The sequence below is a fragment of the Rhopilema esculentum genome, chromosome 3, assembly GCF_057945365.1.
Source record: "Rhopilema esculentum isolate cy_ngs chromosome 3, ASM5794536v1, whole genome shotgun sequence".
Lineage (NCBI taxonomy): Eukaryota > Metazoa > Cnidaria > Scyphozoa > Rhizostomeae > Rhizostomatidae > Rhopilema > Rhopilema esculentum.
This window is the reverse complement of record NC_142817.1, coordinates 6304951-6326533: the sequence shown is the minus strand read 5'-3', so window position 1 is coordinate 6326533 and position 21583 is coordinate 6304951. Positions and strand designations below refer to the sequence as shown.

At 36.7% G+C, this 21583-nt stretch overlaps 1 protein-coding gene across 3 annotated transcripts in view; it reads left to right on the top strand.

Annotated features, from left to right (window-relative positions):
• Positions 1–21583, top strand: part of LOC135692527 (supervillin) — a 44510-nt gene that overhangs the window by 8118 nt on the left and 14809 nt on the right. For 2 of the 3 annotated variants that reach the window (XM_065210683.2, XM_065210684.2), the window contains exons 3-8: positions 301–720; positions 14440–14557; positions 16738–16822; positions 17873–18040; positions 18940–19076; positions 20699–20846. In XM_065210683.2, the coding sequence (XP_065066755.2) occupies positions 301–720; positions 14440–14557; positions 16738–16822; positions 17873–18040; positions 18940–19076; positions 20699–20846 (1076 nt within the window). Of the gene's footprint in view, positions 1–300; positions 721–7968; positions 8732–14439; positions 14558–16737; positions 16823–17872; positions 18041–18939; positions 19077–20698; positions 20847–21583 lie in introns of those variants that run through there. The other variant, XM_089111280.1, reaches the window with a different exon arrangement.

The window sequence follows — 21583 nt, the reverse complement described above, 5'->3', positions numbered from 1 at the left end:
TAAAGTACTTACTTCTAACATTTAATCGAATACATTGCAGAGACACCCTGTGCAAATCTAACAAAATGTATAGTTCTCATTCAGAATATTCTTTTTCACAAATGCAACATATGATTTGCCAGAAATTTTTTTGTGCAACAAAAGGGATGTTACGGAAGAATGACTTCAGAATATTCTTAATAAAGATAAACTCTAGCTGAGCAGCTTTAGCAATAATCAAACAAGTGTAATAAAAGTATTTTAATTATCGTTTTTTGTGGTCACTGTCTTTTTTATCAGTGATGCTTTTGTCGTTTTCAGCAAAGTTCCAGAGAAAAGCAAGGCCAGACACAAGGTTCAACGCATTAAAAGTGATGCTGAGTTATATGCAGTGCTTTCTAAACGTCGCATGGCAACTGACGACGAAGACACTGCAACGGAAGAGCCATCAAGTGAGATGAAAGGAATTATTGATGACATCACAAATACATTTGGTAGTGGAGAAAAGCAGTCGAGTAAAGGGAGGAGAAAGCCTCGTTACCAAAGCAGTGAAGACAGCGAGGCAAATGTAATTGAAGAAAAGGAAGAAATAGACGAAGAAGATGATGATGTTGATGATGAAGACGAGGCACCCAGGCGTAGATCTAGAAGAGAGGCAAAGGCAGACAATGGTAGGCAGGCCAGGCAGAGAGCTCGTAAATGGTCGGAGAGTGAAAATTCTGAAGAAGAGGAAGATGGAAGGTAAATGGCGTGTAAATTACTATTGAGTGGAGTTTGGTGTTCCCGAGGAGAAATACTTGAATTTGCAGTAAATTTATCTGACATAACACTAAACTCATACTTTTTAACTGAATATTTTAATTATCATTCATCTTCTTCAAAATGGCATTTCTATACTGCAACGGTAGGTAGAGATAAGTTAGTCTTTGGTGCATTGCCGCAGATAGCCAGGGCAGTCGCTGTCAAATACGTTTATAATGGTCTACGTATTATGCAATCGCATTAGTTATTGGCAGTCATCGGAAATCGGTCGTTGGCAGTCGCTGGCAGTCGCTGAAAGTCGTTGACTATCACAAACAGTCTACCATTATAAGTGGAGCAAACACTATAAGCAGTTAAATCTTCGGTTTTTGCTACTATTTTTTGATAACAGCTTTTGATTATTGCTAAACACGCAAATTGCCATCTTCACTATGGTACAGGCTAAAGGCAATTTTCTCCTAAAAGAAGGAACTAACATAAGGTATTAGGGGAGGGGGGTACCCACAATCTTTTTCAAAACATGCCTCACTTTATTCTACTGAAAATTGATAAAAATACATCAGGGAGGGGAAGGTCATATTTCTTCAAGATTTACCTTAAGAAAATGCACTTGGCATATAGAGCTGAAATGTGGCAACACGGGCATTGTCTTGTGGGTAACGCCCATGACCCTCCCACTCTGTAGCAACTGATGCCGCCACTAAATTCAGGCAGGTAGCATTAAGGACATCGTGCTACAAAATGCAGCCAACCAACTGCAAGATGAGATTGCATGCTGGAATATTTTCAACGTGACTGGCAAGGGAAAGTGACGTAATGAATCTTATAACAATGTATTCATAATATGGAGCACTTGATGGGTTAGGATTTAATATGGCTATAGGTTGCCTTTTCACACTGGAATGGCATAATGGTTTATGTCATGATTTGTCCATGTGACTTTTTGTACACAATTTTTTTAAAAATTTAAGTGAATTATGCTTAGATTGAATAAAAAACAGTAGAAATTTACATAATAGGACCATGTGTTGACAGGCAAAGAACTTAAAAACACGATTTGAAAATTCATTCTTTGAGCAACAAACTTGGTACAAGCGTATTTAAAAATTGTATTTTATGAACCTAAGCTTCAGTTTTATTATCCTTAGGATTTGCATTCGAATAATATTTTACACTAGTTATTATGGCGATGCACTGGCAACAATAATTAAATTACAATGAATTTTCAATTGGAAGTCTTCTACTTTTTGATGCTTGCCTTGTATAATGTGCAATTTGTAATGCAGTTGTGAGTTCTATCGGTAGCTTTAATGTTATAGTTTTCTTGGCAGTGAGGTAAATTTTCATGGTTACTCTCAGACATAAATTCAGAGGAGACACCAACTGAGGAGAACGATTCCTCCCCATTCATCCACTTTCTAATTCGTTTAGAACCAAGAACAACCTTGAAGGGCGAGGAGAAAAGAAAAGTGCGGTTACATATCGAGAAAGGGGGGAGGGGAAATGAAGTGGTGTCCAAATATTTGCTTTGTTATCAAAAGCATGGATCAGAAGTTACCAAAGTTAGAATTTTTGATTACCAGAAGAAGTTTCATTTCAAAGCTTTTTATTTTGAAAACAGTCACTCAAAGATTGTTAGTTAAATTACTTTTGGATCCGATTGGTCATGCTCTTTTTGACTGTTGACAAGCAATGGATAAGGCTACCTGCGAGGTATCTCCGAGATCCTATAGCTAAACCTTTGACATTGTGCTTTGGCAGAGTGTATATCCATGGTAGCAACTTGAACCAACAGTTTTAAAAATGAGCATTTTAATTTTAGTATAGTTTGGTCACAGTCATTTCACTTAGTTCTGATTGCATAGTTTCTGAACCCTGCTTAGCCGGTTTGTATTGAAAATGGGTTCTTTAGAAAGGATGAAAATTTTTAAAGAAAATGAGTTTTGACCAAAAGCTTTCACTATACACACGATTCAAGACCCAAGTTCCAACATAAACCTATCAATGTCGGTAATCACAGGACACATAACAAATTTGGGTATAGGAGCACGTATTATTTGAATAAGCGTGTAATAGAGTACCTTACCTGATGGCGCATGCTTATTTTGGAATCTTTTGTGTGCTCGAGACCCTTAACTTGAAAGTAGAGGGTGTCTATTTTATAGTTAGGGTTCTGGAACATAGGCTTGTCCAATAGCAGCATCAACTTCAGGATTAAAATGGTACGTTTATCTGAGAGAAAAGGGAACATTTTAGAATACTGTCCCATTAAAGATCTCCATGTCTTTGTATGGATTTGGAATAACGTGATAGCGGCATTTTTAAAAGTGAGTGAACTCTCCTTACTATGTTTTAACTCCAATTAATATTACGCCTTAAAAGAATATTACGCTACGTTCGTTTTAAGTTTAATTTTCAATTATAAGATACATTAGCAAGCATTGCGTCAGTTACAATGCAAAATTATTATTTTAACGCGTGTACTCAACTGAAAATCACTTTGATGAAGTAAAGTTTGTCGAGAATTTTTACGTCACTTTGTCCCAGGCTCCTTTATAAGGGTGGCTAGACGTTCCTTTAAGAAGCCGCCATTTTAATCTATAAAGGGCCTTACAAATACCGCCTCCATTTAAAGTACATATTATGAAAGGATCGTATATGAAAATGACTATTAAATACAGGCTAAATTCAGAATCTCTTTGATCAATTGTTAGGAGATTGACCAATAGCGCCAGAGAAAAAGTATTTAGGTTGGCTTCAAGACTTTTTTGGCTTTCCGCTGTCTGAAATTCAAACATTGTAAACAAACAAAGAATTTCTTTAAAAAGACCGGCAATAAGAAAAATCGATCTCAAAGAGAGCAATGTTTAGACTGATCAGGCTTCAGGCCTTCTATCTTCGAGTAGGTATGGTACTTCACAAAGTACCTCAATGGTGGTACACATTATAGCAATTGACAATAGCGGAGTTTATCTGAATAATGTAATTTTTTAATATACATTTATTGCAAATAAAAATATTGTAAATTTTTTAATATGCTAGTTTCCAAAGAAGATACACTTGGACGGAGAGAAGTGGCTCTACCACAACTTTCCATAAATCCTAATATGTCTTCTACCCTTTCTTCTTTCTTTATTACATACTTTATTTACAAATCTGCTGCCCCCAATGATAAGAAAATTATCTCAATACGAAAATCAGAGCATGTTTAGAGCTATCCTTTGTTACAATGCAAGGAGAGGATAGCTTAGCTTTCAAACATATCAGTGTAATCATGGTTCAAGGATAAATTTCCATTCTTTCATTTAAGTTAGTAAATTGACAAACGTCATGTCATGAAAGCACATAAGATTCTGCTTCAATCACCGATCTCAAAAGATATGCTAGATTGATCCATGAAATTTTTAAAGCTTTACCCTTTCAATTGTACCTCCAAAAAGTCAGAAATGTGTAACATAACTTAGAGAATGGTGTAAATGGAGTTGTTTTGACCTAGATTGAATTTAAAAGAGCATATCTGATCACGAATTGGACAAATCTCAAAAGTAACTCTAGCGAGGACCTCAAAGAGAGTGGAAACCTCTAAAAAAGTTCAGCACTTTTTGAAACTAGCAGAGCTTCTTTTGAGCTCAAATCCTTTTCCAACGAACGCATCTCTAGCAAAAAATCCAAACCTTTTTATAGCTATAGATTTTTCATCTATGATTAGAACAGAATAAACTCTGTTTTTTCTGATGATTAGAACAGAATAAACTCTGTGAAATAAGTTCTGTTTTTAGCAAGAGAACCTCGATCTCAAATACAAATAATTAAGCCATAGTCAAGATACTATGACGTAGAATAGTTCATGGCACTGCATACCCTCAAAACTTTTTAGGAGTAAACATTTAGATCCAGATTATAAATTTCACTAGGGAGGGCTCTCAACTAAAGCTACAGGTATAGGCCTAAAGCTGCTAGAGAAAATCCGAATTTGGCCCAAACAGGATTGCAAGATGAAATTTGAGAATAGTTTTAAAATGATGCATCATCTCGATGCTTTTGTTCTTGGCACAAGTTAGTTGGTATTAAGCTAGTCTTCTTCACCGCAGCCTCAAGAGACGTATTGATATTTGCCCTTTGATTGGAGAGGCAAAGCGCCCCTTTTAAAAAGTGTCCTTGATATCAGGCTTTTGTAATTATCAAAGAGATTGCTATGGAATCCTGGTTGCAGTCCCAAGGAATTTTCAGACTATTCATGACACATTGACAAGTAACTAAAGCCCTGTTTATACTACACAAACTATTTTCAGTTTCGCCCCAGGAAAGAGCAATTTTCTTTAAAGAAATTCTCCTTGTCTTTTTAGGATTATCCGCTCTTTATAGAAAAGTTTCTAGGCTGGTTCAAAAAATCACTTTATAGGAAAATGTAAGAAATGTTCAGCTTCTTAGACCAACTGTAGATATTCTTCATATAAATTGCTTGGTTCTCTTCAATTAAGCAGAATACTATTTCACCCAAATCCTCTTAACTGAATGCATCATTTTATGAAAACCATGGGTGTCTCCCAGCAAAAAATTCCACAAACATTGAACTGCGTAGGGATGAGAATTGTTTAAAGAGATGTACCCAATGATAGAAAGTAGGCAAAATACCTCTTTTGCACACATGCTGTAAAGGTATTTTCAAAAGAAAAAGGATACACGTCTTTTTTATTCAAGAAACATGGAAGAAAGAAGCACAGGCTCAATTACCCTAAAAAATAAGAAACATCTAAGAAGCATTTCCAGGCTCAGAGGGGGGAAAGGGGCATAGACCGAGACACAATTTTTTTGTTTGGGGGGCAGCCCTGATAAATAAATGTAAAAACAGCTACATTATACAAAATGAAGTATTTTACTCATACTACTTAAGTTTCTATGGGGGCAAGGCCCCCCAGCCCCCCCCCCCCGGTGTCTCGGTCCTTTGATAGGGGAGAAAAAATAAGTTAAGTGTCATCGAATAAAATCTCAAGAAGAACAAGTAGAGTATGTTTTTGAGTGGCACGCGATGTAGTGTCTATATTGTTTGCTGAGATCTTAAAAAGGCACAGAAATTTAACCTGTAAGTTACGGCTACAGACTTTCTCCACCTGGTATGCTTAAACAAAAGAATGTTCTTAAGAAAGATTAAAGAAACATTTGAGGCCCAAATGAACAAAATGTTAAGAAGCTTTGAGTCGATCTGCTCTGACGTGTTTCTTGAAAAAAGACGTGTAGAGAAAGCAAAAATTAAATATCGAACATTATTTACAATCAGTCAGAAGCGTAGTCTGAATTACCTTTTGGGCTTTTGCATGCAAGGCTGAAGATAACATTTACTTATAAACCCTGAGAAGGAAGCAAATTTTTAAACTTTTCCGACAAATTTTGGATAAAAACACAAAGGTTTACGATGAGGCCCTCTGTGTCTAGCTAGATGTCATTTCACCCTAAAAAGTGTTATCTATTAACTATAACCAACAAATTAAAGCCATTAGATAGATCATACAATATGGGAAACCATACCCTGAAAAAAGAAGATGAAAGAAATACCTCGGAGTATACCTAAAATAACTTGAGTTGAAACAGAAAGTCCAGGCTGTCTGTGAGAAAACAACTGTCACTTCGCATCAAATCAAAATTCACACCAAGTCTCTTCCAGTCACGACAGATCCAAAGACGAAGATTAATGTGCATTAAGCACGGGCCATGTGACAGCCTGTTACCAAAATTACATGCCGTTGGTACTCCGAGGGATGAAGTTGACCTTTTCGAATGCTCGATTTCAGAAGGCGACATGGTCCAAGAAGATTGAGGGGCAATTCACTCTTTCAAATAGCGTACGAGATTTTCCATAAAACAAAAGGATTTCTGGTGATTTCCAGATAAAACAATAGGATTTCCACCAAAGGTGTACTAGATTTTTTGGAGTGATTTGCCCTTCAAAGAAGATAATTTAATTAATAATTGATGACGATGGCGATGACGATGACGTAGTTTGCCATTTTAACTGGTTTTTTATTACAAAATATTTATTAAGCCCCCTCTCATATAAGCTCCCCTTTAAAGTACTGTGAAACAATAAGGGCTAAAAAGTAAGTTTACGGTATGCAGGAAATACAGAAAGTCAATCTGAAATGATAAAGGAACTGGGATGGGAGTCACTTGCGGAGAGACGTGTCAAACTGAAAGCAGCAATGGTGTTTAAAATTCAGAATAACATTGTTGACATTTCTAAAGATATCTTTACTGAAGTAGGAACACACAACAGAAGAAGTCAGGCAGTAGTCCTTGTACCAGCAGCGCGAGTTAACTGTTATGAGTACCCCTTTGTTCCAACGGTCGCAAAAATTAGGAATGGGCTGCCCATTGGAACAAGAAACTCAAGATCATTGAATCCTTCCAGTCATCACTAACACAAATAAAGACAAGGCCGTATTATTGAACCAATTTTTCATTTTCTTTTTCATATTTATATTGTTGCTGTTTTTTTGTACTGACTGGTCAGCTGCTGGACTGCTTAGATATTGCTAAAAAATGGATCTAGGCTAAATCACGGGGAGTGTCTTTTATTGAATTTGGTGTACCAAGTTATAAATAAAGTTTTTCAGTGTATAAACGCTTACCAATCCGGCAGTGCTGACCAGTTAATTTTTCTAATATTATCGCTTGTTTTATTATTAAGACTAACCTACTAACCGCTAGTACGCAATACCCATTATGGGGACTGTACTATAACATTTACAGTGCCGTCGGAATGAAATTCATATTGGGGGGCTGCCCATTGTTTTCCTTCTCGTTCAGTACACTGTTATGAAGAAAACATACTACAGTTTGACAATTATTGGAGAAGGCTCCAGCAACCACCCCCCAGCCCCCCCCCCAGGCCCCCGGTTCCGACGGGCCTGATTTAGGTTAGATAGATTAGATTAACTGAAACATGTTGAATCTAAATGATACCCTATATTGCACAGAAAGATATAGAAGTTAAAAGAATATATTACTTGGGAGACACTACTTTGAAAGGAAACTTACCATTGTCACTAGTCACGAAGACACTCGGAAAAGGGCAATTGGACAGTAAAAGCTCAAGCTAAAAATAGCATTTGCTTTTGGGCATGTTGCCCTGGTGCCACAGTCTTCAATGTGTCTGCATAATGAACGATTCCATACATTCATCGAAGATCCTACGTAAGTTTCGATGTTTTCAAAGTTCCGTGTTATGGATAGCAACAAAATGATTGCCATTGATATGATAAATTCGCAGGTGTTTGATTTCCATGGATTTGCTTAGATAAAAAAAGTTGTCTACAATCGCAGTTGGCCATATATCACTTAATATTTCAATTAATGGTTTTGCACATTCAGAAGTATTTATTAGTGTTCTGTCAGGCTAGCAAATCTAAAGGGAGAGCAAGTTTAATGTAAGATCATTTTTGACGTCACACTTCAGAAGTCTATTACCAGTACCCGTGTCTTTTGTTGAAATGGGGATTTGTGGTTGCCCTGCCCCTCGTAGGAAGAGTGTATGACAACAATCCAATTCAATAAATTGACACCACGAGTTTCAATCCAATTCATCTGTACACACACGCTGTGAGAAAACAAAGCGCGCTATCTTTGATCGATTTCAATTGAATACTCCCATTGAGGAAGACAAGGCTGGTTTGTTATGAAAAGATAAATCTTTGCACTTGTAAAATTCATTAATCGATGTTTTTATGGTCTTATTGGATCAGAAAAGTTAGAATTCAAAGCCAAGCTAGGGGATTTGTTTGAAGATCGCGTGGAACTGAGTGCTATTGGGCAACCTGTTTGAGGACGGGAGCGGCAGACCCGCCAAATAAAACCCAAGTTCCCATCGAAGTGTCGGTCCTGTACTGTTTAGCCCGTCACAAAAATAGTCCAACCAGATGGAAAATGGGTCGACAGATATTCTTGATGCATTTGACGAGATCTGTGAAAGGACAAGTTCAACTCACAGGAAAAGGTATATCAAAAGGGTTTTATTTTAAAGCTGTTTGTTTATGGTAATAAATTAGGCCTGACTTTTTCAACATGAAAAGAAAACAGACAGAAGGAAGTGTTAATTGAGGCCGCACCTTTCATGTTTATTATTCTAGACAAAGGGCTATCATATGTTGAAATCAAATAAACTTTTTATCTAGGGTCTTCCGTCATTTATTTGCCAAATTTTTGCTGTATTCTTAATTAGCATGAATATTGTTTTGCTTTTTAAATTTTATTCGATTTTGCAGAATTCCATTTTTATTCATCGTTTTAATGTGAATCTAGCGATTATTAAGTATTGTTTGAATTATAAATCGTGGTTAAATCAATTTGCCAAATAGTTTGACCGATTAGTTCACAAGGTGTAAAGAGTAACGGATAATCAATTGTGGACAGGAGTTGTAAGAAGAAAGAGTTCTTGAGCCGCAGGTCAAATAGAAGAGTGTACTGTATAACTTCATTTATCGTTCTGTTTGCATTTTTTTGTGGATGGATGTTGGGGTGATCTGTTGAAGCTACTTAGGCAAAGAGTAATCATGAAACAGGAAAGGTGTTTGTCGATAGTTTGAATTTGTCGATTCATGGATCTAGGTGGGCTGATCTACGGATGCGGCTGTTGTGTCTAAACAAAAAGAGTCAAAAGTGTAAAAAATGATTTAACACATAGCCATCCTCGACTTTGAGTCATCACTCTGTACATCTCAATTGGTTTTAACATAGGAAACTTTTTCTTCTGCTTGTGTGGTAGGGAAAATTGGCAAGATTTTTAAAAATTGATACAATGTATATTGTTATGGAAATTTGCCCAAGCTGAGTTTTCAAATAAAAGAGAAATTGGTATTTTCTATTTTGTTTAAGGCAATCGTCGTCTTAACAGTTAAAGGTAAATGAATTAATAAATGAATGAATAAGAATTAATAAATAAGTAAATAAATGAATAAGAATGGTGTTAAAATATTTATAAACATAGAATCTGATAAATGATATATTATCTGCTCAACTCGGGTACATGACTGCAAACTTTGTTGAGCAGAGTTCAGATCTCTGCAAAAATTCACTATGCAGTAAAACTACCAATTTCCAAACAAAAGAAACCCTATGTTTGGTATTCAAGTAAAAGTTTTCAAAAATGAGGTGCACCCCTCAACCCTTCATGAATTCTGAGCACTGATTGCAATAATCCTGTATTTTGCTTAAAGGCAGCAACTAGGAATGGCGGCAAAGTGTGTAAAAGGGGGCTTAATACTGCCAAAGACAGTGGCGGACTTAAGGGGGACAACTAGGGGCAGTTGCCCCTCCCTTAATGAGTTTAGGCAAGACTGGCACCCCTTTTTGGAAATTGTGTGCCCCTTTTGAAGAATGAGAATCAAGTGAAAAAGTTTCTGAGACCAGTAGGTTAATTTGCTTCCAGGATTACCTCAAAGTGATGTTGTTTATTATGACAAAAGAACCTGAAATTTTCCAGTGCCCCCACAACCAACCGCCCCTTCTTCAAATTTTCTCTGGATCTGCCCCTGGCCAAAGATTTCAATTAGCCACCCTCTCCATCGGCAGCCAATCTCTTTCAGCACTCCTGACATCATCATTTAAACTATTTCTAACCTTTTTGCTGGAAGACCTTTTTAACGAGTCAGTCAATTCATGACACCAATGCAACAAAGTCTAGTCAAAAAGCTGCTATGCTCATCTAATGAATTTTATAGTTCATACCATCCCCTTTTCTTGTTTACAACTTTTATCCCTTCCAGCACCCTAGGTTTGATTTTATACTCTTTTCACATGTCACCCTTCAAAAAATGCTTTTAATAAATGCTTGAAAATGCACAAAAATTTCAGAAAACAAACAATCTGTTGAACTCCTCTAATTGTAGGTCATTACCTATAAGTATTATCACTTTCAGTTTAAAACCATGTGCTTGAGACCATTTCACAGGCTGTTTTATCATTTTACATAACCTTGTACAAAATTTGATAATTATTTCATTTGATAATCCTATTTACTCAAAACCTCAGTCTGTCTTATCTGGTTAAGTTGCCTTATATAGAATTTTTGTAATCTTTTCCAATTTTTTGCTTTGTCTTGAATAAGTATTTCTTAGACCTCACCCAAAGCAGAATGACATTCATAGAAGATCCCGTTAAATTACTGACTTTGCATCAAAGAAGTTGACATTACAGATCACATGCTGCCTTTCAAAGAGGATATGAATATTCCATGTGTGAATTATTGACTTTGGTCTGGACACACCTTATTGTATCAAGATTAGAATCATTTTGCTTGAACAAATACTAGCTTAGTAATTTATGACAGCAGCTGTTAATCAAGTCCAAAGACATGGCAGTTTAACTGCTAGAATCTTGAGTATTTAAATCCACCTGGAAAGTTTTATATATAGTGGGGCTAAGGCACCCCTGACAACTTTTGATGCTTAACAGTCTCAATATTATATTATCTAGATTTATAAAACCCTTTTTAATTTCTCGTACATTTAGGTTAAATCAAGAAGTAGAGCATGATAGCGCTTGATAGGTTTTGTGACTTTTCAATTCTTAAACTACTGCTTTTATTATAAAATATTTTCTATTTTAACCCCATTTTTATAACAATACTTTCACTTCAAATCTTGAACTACCCCAAGTCAACTGTGCGCCTGTGCATGGGCTCCATAAGCGTTTGAACTAAATATTTGTTTCAACTATCGTGCCAATATTGTGACAATTCTGTGAACGAGATTTTATTTTTCTGGCACTCAAAATTAACCGTTAGACAGACTGGTATGTTTTTATGGCTGTGAGTCGCTAAACTAAGAAATTCCGAAACATAAACAATCCTGTGTTTTGATTTAAGTTTGCTATTCGGGTCAAAAGGTCCAGTTACCACAAGAATTTGACACAGTTGCCAAATTTTAACTGAAATTTCATTACTTTTTATTTTCCGATTATTTTTTCCTGTCGGTTGAGTTGTTGTCTTCGTTGACGTAGATTCACGGAGTTTGAAGTGCCTAAATCCTTTTTGGGTCATGTAACGGGAGCCGGGTGAAAACATCCTATCCGTTAGGAAAGTCCTTTACGGGTAATGCAAGGGAAGTGTCCCCCAGTCCCCCCTTCTTTCCGGGTTTTCATCTCTAATAACCTTGTAGCCAGTACACATTGGGGATAGGCAGTTCAGTTTGCCTTCTGATCACGGTTTTACGTATAGTCGACACTAATTATACATGACTTTGTGAATCTACTTTTGATGTCTTGGTGGCAAATTTAAAAAAGGGACTTTTGCAGCAATTTTTAGCATTATTTAGCAGGAACACGGAATAGTTACTTGTTTTTTAACCGTTGCATAATAACTGGCAATGTTTTTACGCGCTGATGAACTACGCTTGCCTTTGAACAAACCTTTGTCCGTGCCACGCCCCTCTTTCCGACAATTTTTTTTCTGCTTCATCGTGCCAACAAGTATCTACGTGAGCGACGCTGGATGATAAATCATTCAGACAAACTCGGTACTTTTCAAACAAACAAAATTTGCTGTTGTGATGTTTTTCTCCAGATGGCCACTTTTTGAGTCTCAAGGCAAAACATTCAAGAAAGTACTGCTAAGTATCAAAGCGTTTTTAGGGTTGTATGCATAAACATTGGTACCTACCATAAATAGTTTGTAATCAAGTATTTTAAATATATGTTTATCTTTTATTTAACTGTTGAATGTTGTCCAAACATAGAAATCTTAATCGGTTTGTGCAGAGAAACTTTAAGTAGTTAAATACAGCGATATGACGGCTGTTTGCTCCTCCAAAGCTGATCAACAGTGTTTTGCAAATTTCAGCTGCCTTGAGTTCAGCAACCCACCAACCCTAGCTTTAGGGACACAAAGCAAAGACTTACTTCGCCGGTTTTTTTATTAGCGTAATGTCATTTGAATGGGTAAGGTACTGAGGGGTTCAAAGCCGAAAATGGGCTTCAAACCCCAAGCCCCTCAAACCTCTTTCCCGCCGCTACTTAACACAGGCATCAATATCGTTTGTTTCCTACAGTTTCAATTTTGTGGAAAGAATTTGTAGAAAGGCTGGAGAACCTGTTTAAGGATAGTTTTTTACTGAGAGAGTTACTTGCTGATAATTAACACAAGACACAATTGTGACTGCTTTTTGATTTCCTGTGAGATTTCTGGTAGAAAACTCCAAGAGAGGTTTTCGTCCAAATATTCTTTTAAGGATAAGTTGGGATCTTTTAGGATAATTGTTGGGATTTTTCAAAATTGTTGCTAGCAGATACCGCTGTCTTGCGGTTTCTGCTCGTTCTCTAGCAAATATCATTTTAGAAAATTTTGCAAAAGGGGCATCTGTTTCTTCGTTTTCTGGCTCGGCTTTTTACCAGTTCCACGTGCTGGATTCCATAGAATGTTGGCACGACGGGTCATGCCCTTCACAAACATTTTCCTTCGCGTAACATCAATATGCATTACAGAACCAATAAGCCGATGACGTCAGTAGCAAGCCATAGACCATTCTTGGTCCTTAAAGCTACATATTCAACCTCTATAAATTGTTATTCAGTAAACCTCGGTGTTATTACTCCACGCAATCACGTTCCCTTGACAAACTATTTGTTTTTAACTGTAGTCAGATAACTTTGTACTTATTTAATGCAGTTTGGGCATTGTCATAGTTATCCAACCACACCCTTAACCACTTTCAACTTAAAATCGTGTTAGTACTTCTTTTCTCTCAAAATTTTCATCTGAAAGGCGCAAAGCTTCAAATGAAAGCCAGCCCAAGTGGATCGCTTGAAACAAGCCGTTAAGCCTATTTTTGATAAACTTTGAAGCTTTATTGCAATTTTTCTGGTTGATTTACGTACTTAAATGAACAGCAGATTCAATTTTATACTTTATCAGTGTTTCTGTTAGGAGTCTTTTATTCATATACATGCTTTAAGTATTTCAAAAGACGGAAATCCAAAGAATTACATGCATACGATTTTGAGCAAAGATACTTAAAGGATTTAACGCCCATCTGAAAATTCGTTGAAAGAGACACGTTGCTTTGACTTCGACTTCAACTTTCGACTGCTGTTAGGGGAAACCAGACCAATACCAGACCAATACCAGACCAATACCAGACCAATACCAGACCAATACCAGACCAATACCAGACCAATACCAGACCAATACCAGACCAATACCAGACCAATACCAAACCAGACAAATAGCGCAGAGCCCAAAGACATGGAGGACACGGATTGGTGAACGGGGTCAGCTGCCCCAAACCTTTCTTAGCAGTCTTAAAAATGCTTCTGATGAACACACAAGTTAGCAGGGTATCTTAGACCGAAGTCCTTTAGACATTGTCACCATTTCAGCTACCAATATTACTAATGTAAATGGCTGGTAGTGCTTCAGAATCCGACCCCTATTTATGACATATTCCACAGTGAGTCATGCCACTCTAACAACCCCCCCCCCTTTAGTCAAAAGATAGGAGGTAGCCCCTGGTTTTATCTGATTGCTTCCTGACACGCTTTCCTTTCGCTGAAGCATGGCATATCTCGTGAAAAAAGCGGTCGTGATGAACATCCATTTTATCTAGATTAAACATAAACAAGTTTCTCAAATTTATCTAAGGTCTCGAGTAACATGTTTTTTGCGATTTTCAGGTATTCTTGCACATAGTAATTTGTGCCTTTTTTTAACAGGGTAAAAAATTTTGCCGATCAGAGAATCAGGGTAAAAGCGAAAGGCCGTCATGCTGCAACTAGAAACCCTGTCAAGCAACTTCAAGATCGCGGAGACCTCAGGTCGGATACCGATGAGGTACGTTCACTGTTGATGTCTGATGTCTGAAAGCTATTGGGAATCTTTTTTTGGAACAAGCATGTACCCTTTTATGCCTTTTTTCACTTCAAAGTTTTTTCTATTTGTGTAAATGCCTTGCATAAAGAAGCAAAGCCTGTAGAAGTGGTCAGGGAACCAATGTGTCTGGTCATTGTTATTTGCGAGTCAGCTGCCTTGGGGGTTTTAGACCCCAACAGTCAAAGTTCTTAGATCATGAAACAGTGCTGGAATGCTGGGCAGAGTTGTTTGCACCCTACTATTACTTGGCTCAATATTTTTTCATATCTTTACTCGAAAATTACTTCTTCTAACGCAACAAAGCTTTGATGCTCTCGCCGGTTTTGTGCAGGAAACTTTGTTTTCCTGCTTCAATCATGAAACTTCTTACTCTTAGGTGCTTCGGTGCCTAATTGGCGCCCCCCCCCCTACTAATTAACTTTTGAAAATTTTTCCAACACCCCCGCTCGTATTAGGACCCCCCACCAATTGATTTTGGCACTTTTGTAGTGAAATTAGCGTAACATAAGCTAAATATTGTCGATGATAATAATAGCTATATAATAGTAAAATAAGCATACTGATTTTAAGTGCATTTCGAGTATTCAGTATCTGTAACTTCATAATTTGGACCCCCCCCCCCCCCGGTAATTTGAGCCCCCCCCCCCCCCCGCCAATTAATTTTGGACTTAAAATCCGACCCCCCGTTTATTCTGACCCCCCTCTGGTAATTAGGCACCTAAGAGTAATTTGTCAATAGTATGTGTCTGGAAAGAAAATCCCACTTTAAGAACCTAAATTCGTCTGAGACTGGAGGATCAACGGTGTAAGCTCTTAGTTAAGTTTTTTATGGGAGCAGTATGGTTTTTGACTGAAATTTGATAGCATAAAGTTTCTTGAATGGAAAAATGTTTGCAAACTAGAATTTGGTGACTGTGAAATTGAAGCGTTTGTGTAACTAAAACGAATGAATCTTGGTCAAAAATCATTTGCTGAAACTATGAAGATTCTATTTGCTTGTTATATCTTACAGAGTAATTTATTCTGTTCGGAAAATATGAAGTTAAGAACAATACTAGGGACAGGAAGAAGGGGGCTGGTAACGAGCCAGTATTGATTGAGCATATATTGCATGGAGTCTAAGCCCAAATTACCCACAATAAAGATCGAAAAATTTTGTTATGTTTTAAGTATAGCTTACTTTAGCGTCCATAAACCGCCAAAGACTTAGATGTTAACAACCAGCTTTTTAACTATATTTGTTATTGTTAATTTTCTCGCACATGCGTGTGGTTATCTCGATCAGTGATGTGTACATTCTTATAAAGAATTGCATCATATTATTATTGAAGTGGTCGAGGAACAACGTCAATTTTCTACAATCTTTGCCAAAGCACTGGAAAAGTTTTCTAAATATTGCACGCAGCCCTCCCCTAACCTCTAGCAGTGTTGAGTATTCTTTTTCAGCATGGTATATGAGTCTGCGCAACAGAGCTGCTTTTATTGTTCGCTGACATCAACATTTTATTCTAAGCACTAGAACAACAACTCAATTAGCGTGCAATGATTTTCTGTAATTTTAGTTGTTTAAAAGAACAAACAGACCTATTCTATTATCCTGATACCATTCATTTATACTTGGGCTCGAAGGCGCCACTTTTAAAACGGAAAAAAAGCAATTGAAATTCCCCCAACCAATCAAATTCGGTTCCTTGATTTTGAGGAACCTGTGAACAAGAAAATCGGCTCGGCTTCGCAGACTCTACTTTTTCTCCTATTTTCAATTTTGTCAACAGAGTCTGCACGCAGGTTAGGTATATGTGTCTAGTTGTGCTGCCATCAAATACAAACACTAAAAACGTGCCACCCAGAATTTTTGGGGGGGCAAGGGGGGACTTGTAAGGTTTAAGGAGATTGGTTTTCAGTAAAGGTAGAGAGGGCGCTGTATTGTGTTTTTGAAGAGATTTGAAAAAGATTGTAATACATATATATAGTTTAAAAATGCCGCTACCCACTTAACATGTACGAGCTTGTGACATGTACCAGCTTCATGCCATCAGTGAGCTTTACGACATAAACCAGCTTTAGGTCAATTTTTTATATTTTGTTTATAGAAAGGTGAAAAAGATTTCGGTTCTGAGGGTTATTTTCTTTGTTTTTAGTATTTGTCAGTTGGATCAACAAGTTCACATCACGAGGTTAAGCTGGTTGGAAGGAATCAGATCATAGCAACTGGCAAGAGGCAAGGTAATTGTACAGCTGCCAACGGGAAGCCTTTTAACGTTTTCTTCTGGGTGGAATCCACAATGGAACGCCGTAAGATGGCCGCAGAGGCCATTGTAAGGAATTATCAGAATTAGCTGTATATGTGACAGGGATTCCGTGAATCTTGAGTTTAGAATTGACAAAATGTTTCTCACTGTAAAGGAAAATAGACATAATTTTTTGGGAAATTTGAGGGCTTTATTGGAATCATCCCCGTTACTTTGGATTTTAAGGAATACTTTGAGTTTTTGAATGATTTAAAGGCCCTTCTTTTTGTGTTTGTAACTAGATGTTACTTAGAAGCGAGGCTGCGGAAATCATACTTATGTAACCATGAATCAAGGAGTTTGTTCTGAATTCAGTTTCTAACCTGTAGTCTCCAGTATTGAACGTCGAAATCAAAGGATACGCTGAAGCATCAAGTTGAATGCTACCACATTCGGATCTTTTTGAATAATTCATCAAAAATTTTGTTTGCGTCCGGGGAACAGTGACCTGGAAGGGGCAACGGTTTAAATGCTTAACATCAAAGATGTATCTGGGATTGCCGACCTTTAATGCGTTAGAAACTTTAAGTTTTCTGGAGCAACTGAGCATAGATTTTTTTCATTTAATCACATTTTAAACAGTGGCAAGGATGGAGAAGATTGTCAAGCCATGAACTCAATTACCCTTGATCAATGTATTCTACCAAATTGAAAATTATTTAATTGATGTATGCATTAAGTTCTAGCGCGCAGAAGAACTTTGAGTTTATAACTCTTCCTTTCATAATATAGCATTGTTGTAGATGGCTGGGATATTTTAGAGATTCTTGCCTCCGATGTCAGGAGTCGTCAGCTCGGCACTATTTCTCTTTATTTCAAGATAGTATCACCATTTTTCTTCGAGGGAAACAAGTTTCCAGGAGATCAGTCTTAGTAGGGGTTCTAGGGGTAGTAGAAAATCTAAGGTGGTAGCACTGCTAGTCACTATTCTAACTTCTAATTTATTGTCGCTGTATTTTGTAAGTGTTTTTTCTTGGCACCGCAGAAAGAGATGATTTGGCGGATGATGCAAGGAAGGGCTTGGAAAGTAAAGAAGACCTCAAAGGAGCTTCGAAAGGACTCAAGCGAACATCAAAAGACAAATCAGGGATTAGTAAGGAGAGGATAAATCCGTATGATGGTGTTAAACCAGTTATGCTTCTGCAAGTCAAGGGTGTGTTACTGGAATCTTTTTATTTGCTTTTTGCTGATATCTGTACAATGAGACTAAGATTACACCGTGCCGGATATCTTATTAATTGGTCTAACCGTACTTAAAACTGCGTTACTTTACTTTCCGATGTCATTGAAAGGTCATCTTTGGAAATTTTCTTGACTAGCTTGAATGAAATTGCCAGCAATGAAGTTGTGTTACACGTTGGGTGCCATTTGAAATAGGATTGATGGATAATTTTGCGTATATCGATGCAATACACAAATGAATTTTGTCGTTGTTACGGTTGTCTTCCTGTGTTTGAAGCGCATGCCGTTATAGTGTGAGATTTTCAAAAATGGTATTTCCACTCTATATAATAGCTATTTGCATCTGCTTAGAGTCCTCCTGAAAAATAAAGGTTTTCGATCTTTTTATTCAGGCACTAGTTTTATGTAGTGCAGTTTAAAGATGTTACCATCTTACAGAGTAGAGGGTCCGGATTTCATAGAACTGACTTTTGCTGAGAACCTAAAAGATTAGGAGGTTTAGCTTGGGCCCAAATTTAGGCCAGATCGATGAGCCATTTTCCTCGAGCCGAAAAACCAATCAAAAACAACAGCTTATCCTTTAAACGCGTAGCTGCACCTCTATACTATTTTTTAATACGATTCCTCAACTCAAGGTCTTTAAAAACCGAAGCTTGTACCATTCCTTTGACCAAAGTCTTAAAACACGTGATAAGTAATAACTTGTAAGGCTTGCTTATGTTTTTAGCCCCCTTTTCTTCGTAAAACACACGAGTTTTTAATTCCGCTACCTAATAGCCTTTTTAGTTTTTATATTTCTCACCTTTTCTTATATCTGTTTATATGTTTTTTTAATGCGGAATGCTTTTATCGTTTTTTGTCTTTATCCAGGTTCAAGAAATGTACAAACCAGGTTGGTGGAACCGAGTGTTGCATCTATGAATAGCGGTGACGTATTTATATTGGTCACGCCAAAACTGGTTCACCAATGGAATGGAAAGTTTTGCAGCATTATGGAGAAAGCAAGGGTATGTACTGCAATGGATAATTTCAACCCTTTTCCAAGCAAAGTTGAAGTTCAGGCAATATTTCTCTCCCTTTTTCCTTTGATATCCTTTTTCTTCCTTTGTACAAAGCTCAGCCACGTTCAGTCATATGTAACTGCACGTTCACTGGCTGTTCATTCATAATCATCAAAAGCAGCTTTTGCGATTTTGCTGAACACTTTAATCTAATAACGATTTCTCCTTAACAACACTGAACAACGATACCAATAACCACACATGGCTTAAAGCTGATAGAGTTATACATTAGCCTGGTTCGGTTATATCATAACTGGTCTCCTGATGAGTTACAAAGCTGGGGCTTTTATCGTATCAGGGGATAATATCTAAAGCGTTTTGATAGCATAACAATAAAGAAAGCATAAATTGACCTGGTAACCTCTATTTTGTCGGCGTAAGACATTTCTAATCGACTTAGTTGTTTTAGTATCACAGGTAAAGAGCAGGTTGGTTGTGGAATCGATGTACAATCAATTATTTTGCGCTTAGATTCCCTATGAAGTTAATATTCTCACATTTTGTGATATGAGATATTTATTTATATTCAGTTATTCGGAATAGATTTTATACATTTGTAAAATTAACCTGACAGCCTTTACGTCACGTGACAAGCTTCTCTCCTTCTCATAACTTTTAAGTCTTATCTAGGAATAAAGCTTCTTACATGCAATAAATTATTTTGCATATTTTGCATGCAATCAAATTCAAGGTGCCTCAAATACAATATGACAGACTGTGTTTGTAATTTGAATTGACGCTTCGAGGAAAAACTACTTGTAAGCTTAGTGTTATATGATGTTTTCATAATATACCTTGATTTATGTTTAATGAAATGTACTCTTAGTGTTATCTTTCCATATGTAGCGTATTTATGGAAACAATTTCGATCGCAAGATCATTAGTCGTCATGTGCACTTTATACTCACAAGAAGCGACTTTTGAGCCAAATATGTTAGTATCTGGCTTGATCAAAGAGAACCAGCGTTGATCTAAAACGCAATTTCTGTATTTTCTTATTTATCAACCGGCACCATTTCTATACAAAATTATTTTTTCTGATTCTAAAATTTCTATCAGAGGATCCGAAAAACATTTGCGTAGGTTTTTTAGAGAAGTTAGGGCTAATCTAGAGACTGAAATAATCAAATTCTGCCTACACAAAAACGTGCTGCTCTTGACAAGTTAGAAGTTGATGTAGAGCGCGGCGTAATTGATCCATTTTTCGCTGATGGCGGTTTTGTTGATCTCGGAAAATTTTTACTGGACAAAAAATATTCATTTGTTCAAAAATTTACACTCTTTGGGTCTTAGGATCAAGAAATCATTTTATAGAATGTTGTACGTGAATGATAATCTCAGTTTTAACATATCTGATAATAAAAACACATTTGAAGACTATTTGAGACAAGTTTAGAATAGTTGCTCTTAAATTTGTACAAATATTGTATTTAGATTATCATTATAAACCACCATTTAGCAGTAGGCACAATCGGTTAAACAGTTTCAAATGTCTATAAAACAACACTAGAGCCTTATTCATATGAATTCATTAGTATATTCTTAAAACTCTCTGTTCTTTGATTTAGGGCACCGAAATAACAAGTGTTATCCAACAGTGGAAAGAAATGAACTGTGAGGCAGATACGATAAATGTAATGGATCAATCAAAAGAGCGAGACAGTAGGACAACAAGAGCTTTCTGGAATGCCCTTGGAGGAAAAGATAAGATTCAAAGTAAGTTACACAGGCTATTTTGCTGTGGCTTTATCAGAAATTTTGGTGCCCTGACCCATGGGGGAAACCATCGACTTTCTATTCATCTTTCCAGATATCAGCGATTCCGTTATCGCACACTCACTGACTATAAGGGGACAATTTCCAAGATGTTTTATTGATAGGCCTAAAAGGGTGCCTCTAGCACCGTATACCATCTTTGTAGGGACCCAAAGAGCACTTTACAGATTTTGGGAGGGGTTTAAGAAGGCTTATAGTTGTTATGTTAAAATCAAAAGCAAGATTTAGTTTATAATTTTATGTGCATTTTGAAAATTTTTAGAGGGATATTGAAGTTTCACAAAGTAACTTACTTACTCAGAGAAAATTAATTTAAATATGACAACAAATTTTTCAAATTCTCAGTACGCGATTTTCGAATTGAAATAGATGGATATTCAAATTTTCTTGACTTTTCTAAAAGAATATATGAAATATTGATTTTAGCAGAGCTGAAGGTTTTTTTATGATATTTAGTGATGTACAAACGTTTAGTAAACTTCTTCTAAAGAGGCAACTTTCTGTCTTTAGAGCTATTTACCATAAACACAACAGGAAGCTAATTTCCTTTAGAGGATAGTCATAAAATTGTTGTTTTGTGAATAATTGATAAGTCCATGGTGTAAACATTTGAATTTGAAAATTAACTGGTAGACCAGTTCAGATACATGTACGTAATGTGCATGAGAAGTGGGACT